The sequence below is a fragment of the Nanorana parkeri genome, unplaced genomic scaffold (assembly GCF_000935625.1).
Source record: "Nanorana parkeri isolate BGI_ZX_2015 unplaced genomic scaffold, ASM93562v1 scaffold2007, whole genome shotgun sequence".
Classification (NCBI taxonomy): domain Eukaryota; kingdom Metazoa; phylum Chordata; class Amphibia; order Anura; family Dicroglossidae; genus Nanorana; species Nanorana parkeri.
Genome location: NW_017308275.1, coordinates 157,178 through 161,665, shown reverse-complemented (window position 1 = coordinate 161,665; position 4,488 = coordinate 157,178). Strand labels below are relative to the sequence as shown.

At 50.9% G+C, this 4,488-nt stretch overlaps 1 protein-coding gene across 2 annotated transcripts in view; it reads left to right on the top strand.

The window, feature by feature from the left end:
* The first annotated feature begins 2,395 nt into the window (after positions 1-2,395).
* The window catches only part of TSTA3 (tissue specific transplantation antigen P35B), a 17,828-nt gene continuing 15,735 nt past the window's right edge, over positions 2,396-4,488 (top strand). Inside the window, exon 1 of one of the 2 annotated variants that reach the window (XM_018572364.1) lies at positions 2,396-2,452. Coding sequence is in view for 1 of the 2 variants with exons in the window: in XM_018572363.1 (XP_018427865.1) it covers positions 2,437-2,451 (15 nt within the window). In the remaining variant the exon portion in view is untranslated. The remainder of the gene's footprint in view (positions 2,453-4,488) is intronic. The other variant, XM_018572363.1, reaches the window with a different exon arrangement.

Here is a 4,488-nt window from a genome sequence, read left to right as displayed (position 1 = left end):
GGAGTCATGCAAATATCAATATGCCATGATGGGCAGGTATCAGTTTGGAGGGGGTGGGTGCTCCTAGGCAGGCTGTATTTGCTGTAGACCACACAAGGTAACACCCACATGTGATGCTGAGCCTCCATGTTTGAAAGAACTGAAATCCAATGAATGAAAGGGGCGTGGCCAGGGAAAGTGGGGCTGGGGAGGAAAGGGCTAGCCAAGCAATCAATGGAGGAGGAGCTGGAGAATTAGCCAATAACAGGGTTCTGAGCGTCGGCAGGTCAGGTTGTGTTAAGGGTGGCTCCAGGGGACCCTGCAAGGGAATGGAGCCACCCCAGGAATGGAAGCAGGGGCTACCGAATTGTAGGGAGACCACCAGAGGAAAACAGTAGGCAATCCTCAAAGACAGGAGGTACAGATGTTTGCTGCTGTATGTCATTTTTTAAATGGAGGGTTTAATAACACTTTAAGGAGGAACTCTAGGGAATTTAAAAATTAAACCTTGCAGTGGGGCCACCCCCCCCCCCCCCTCCCAATATCAGTGGTGGGGACGACGGGGGAGGTTTGGCATATGAGGGAAAGCATGGAGGCCCCCTTTGCTGGACTCCCCTCCGTTCCCTGGCTGTCATGTTTATCCGGTGGCTTCAGTCCTTTGAGAGTGACTGATAATCGGCCACCGGTAAGGAACGGGTTACAGTCCATTCGCCCGTCCATGACGCAGCGTGTAAACACAGAACCGCCTGCCCGTCTCCGCCGTGACCCCGCACCTATTGTTACCAGACCTTCAACCATTACCTGTAACAAAGAGATAGAAGATCTGATAACATGTCCGGGGTCACGGCGGACCGGCTTCACGGATGGCCAAATGGACTGTAACCCGTTCGTCACCACCGGCAAAATGTTACAGCCGGATACCCCCCCCTCCCCACCGCTGTCTTCAAAAGACTGAGATCATTTTCTAGGACATTTTATGGCCAAAAAAAATATAAAAATAAGAAAAATTTAAAATATGAGTTACAAAAGTTGCAAAATTGTTTCTGCAATTCGTCCCTTTTATATTGTCACCAAAATAAGGCTTTCAGTGCAGAGCGCGGCGCGGGGGGTTCGTACACAACATGAAGACTTTTTGTTTCAATTTCTTTTGTGTTTACACTACAAAGTACTAAAGAATAAAATGAAGGAACATGAAAAACAAAAATCACATAAAGAGTAACAATGCAGGGTTGTTGCAAGGCTTGTGAAGGACCCGGGGGCCATCTTGGGCACCCTGAAGGGTAATAATACTAGCATGCTGTGCTGGAGCCCTGGTGAGACCCTACAAAGCCCTGGTGAGACCCTACAAAGCCCTGGTGAGACCGTACAGACCCCTGGTGAGACCCTACAGAGCCCTCGTGAGACCCTACAAAGCCCTCGTGAGACCCTACAGAGCCCTGGTGAGACTCCACAGAGCCCTGGTGAGACCTTACAGAGCCCTGGTGAGACACTACAGAGCCCTGGTGAGGCTCCACAGAGCCCTGGTGAGACCCTACAGAGCCCTGGTGAGACCGTACAGAGTCCTCGTGAGACCCTACAAAGCCCTCGTGAGACCCTACAGAGCCCTCGTGAGACCCTACAGAGCCCTGGTTTAACTCGGCTATTCTACCCGGTACCTCTGTGGTTCCGAACAGAATAGAAAATAGTGAAAAAAGTAGGGGGGAAAAAAAAAGGTAAATAAATGATAAATTAAAAAATCTAAAGATTTGTTTAAAAAAAGAAATTAAAAAACTAAAAAAAAACTTTGCGCTCTCTCTTGATCTGTCCCTGCGCTCTCTCTTGATCTGTCCCTGCTCTCTCTCTGGATCTGTCCCTGTTCTCTCTCTGAATCCGTCTCTGTGCTCTCTCTCTCTCTGGATCTGCTCTCTCTCTCTCTCTCTCTCTCTGGATTTGCTCTCTCTCTTTGGATCGGTCCGTGCTCTCTCTTTCTGCACCTGTCTCTGCTCTCTCTCTGCGTCTTTCCCTGCTCTCTCTCTCTCTCTGCATCTGTCCCTGCTCTCTCTCTCTGGATCTGTCCCTGCTCTCTCTCTCTGGATCTGTCCCTGCTCTCTCTCTCTCTCTTTGGATCTGTCCCTGTTCTCTCTCTGAATCCGTCTCTGTGCTCTCTCTCTCTCTCTGGATCTCCTCTCTCTCTCTCTCTCTGGATTTGCTCTCTCTCTTTGGAGTCGGTCCCTGCTCTCTCTCTCTTGATCTGTCCCTGCTCTCTCTCTCGATCTGTCCCTGCGCTCTCTCTCTCCTTGGATCTGTCCCTGCTCTCTCTCGCTCCCGGTATCCATTCCAGTCCTGCCTTCATGTAACACATGTTTCTATTTGGGGCTGAAGGGGTTAACAGCTGGCAGGGGGCGGGGCAGGGCACGACTACATTTCCCAGCGTGCAGCTGATAATGTCACAGCCGGAAGTTGCGTGGAAGCGATTGAATGATCAGCAGAGAGGCGAGAGCAAACTTCTGTCTCCTCATCGTATGTGAGTGTCAGCTATATCCTGTCCCCCCCCTTTTTTGCACGATGTGAGGGGAGGCGTGCGCACGATGTGAGGGGAGGCGTGCGCACGATGTGAGGGGAGGCCTGTCACAGATTATCCAGTCACCAGCTTATCAGGGGGTAACCATGGGGGTCAGGTTTGGTTTTTTGATTGGGCCCCAAAAATGTCCATGTGGCTGCTGCATATGGCTAAGGCCTCATTTGCACAGCTAGGAGTCGGCCCGTACAGCTCCGTACTGCGTGCAGGGCCGTATAGGGCCGCTCCCAGGAAGGACAAGTGTTGCGTGTGATTGTATGCAGCAGCCTGTCCTTCTCTATGGGAGGACGCGGCCGTACACCACTGTACGCTCACCCATTGGACCTGTACCCCACCCGGTAGGTCCGTACTTCACCCATTGGACCCGTACCTCACCCATGTAGGTCTGTACTTCACCCATTGGACCTGTACCCCACCTGGTAAGTCAATACTTCACCCATTAGGTCCATACCCCACCCCGAATGTCCATACGCCACGCCCTTTAGAAGTTTTTGTGGCGCTGGTATTTCTAAGTACTGGTATGGCACGCTGCGTCTATGTGCGTTTGTCCTGAGTCACATATACAGAAGCCTATTCATTTCAATGAGCTACCCTACGTGCGACCGATGTGGCAAATGTGTTCATGTTCCTTTTTGAGCTTTGCGCTACTTTTACCCGCACGTTTTTTGCACATCTGGGCGCGTGGAAAGTGTGCATCGTGCTTGGCGCCATTTATAGTTAACAGCGCCACGATCGTGTCGTGTGTTTTGGCATGTTTCATGAATGCGTGCACCATCGCACGTTCACGCGCTGCACTGGTATACATGGTAGTAATACATTGGGGTCATTGAACCTCCCCCTGAAGACTAATACCCTGTTGTAGAATCACGCTCCTGCCATTCATCAGAAAGAGTGACTCCGCCCCACTGATTGGTTGGTGCGAGATTTGGGGGGTGTCATGGGGGTGTCCATGGCCATATTCTGTACAGTGTCTGGGGTGCCTATAGACTGGTATAACCAGTCGGGCGGCTTATGGCCTTATCCGTGTTGCGGGCGTTTCCCTCCACGTGTATTTAGCTATTTCTGTGTTTGCACAGCTGGAGATTACACCGCACGCCGCTCGGATCACGCACCCAACGCTGCCAGCTCATCCGTTTAAAGGAGAATCCCAGACAATGGTGTTTGTTGTGATATTAGGTGTGTGAATAAGGGACCTCTGCTGATGTAAATTCAGGATCACAGCTCTACCCTTTACAATCTAGAACCGGGGGTGAGCACCTCCGGCCCTCCAGCTATTGTGGAACTACGAGTCCCATGAGGCATTGCAAGACTCTGACAGCCACAGGCATGACACACAGAGGCACCACAGCTGGAGTGCCGAGGCTGCTTACCCCGGAGCCATACTTTTATTTGCGTTGTATAGTAAAGCTCCTGCTATACCTCCAGCCCATTGCAGGTGAGAGAGCTGTGGCTCTCATACAATGAAGAGCTAGTTTCAGTCTGTCCCACCCCCTCCCTCCCCTTAGGCTAATCACAGAACAGCTTGTATTTTATGAATGAATCATTGTGCTGAAACCCATTCACTAAAAGTTCTCATGTCATCTATAACGCGTGTCATTTCAAAAGTTCCTGTGCTAGTAAGCTGCGTGTGTCTCCACAAACACACAGAACACAGCAAAGCCAGACCCTTCCCTCCTCCCTTCCTCTTCCCTCTCTCCTTCCTCTTCCCTCCTCCCCTCCCCTCTCCCTCCCCTTCCTCTTCCCTCTCTTGTATCTGTACTTGTGCTTGTACTAAGTATGGTACTTGGTATCGGTGCATCCCTACTTGGAATGACTGCGGATGGCGCCACCAGTTGCAAATAGTAGAAGAGAAACGTCAACCGCACAGGATCATCAATCGTAGATTTATTGGCAATTCATGTAAAATACACAAGTTCTTTCGGGGTCACCCAGGGTCCCTTTATCAGGGCTCA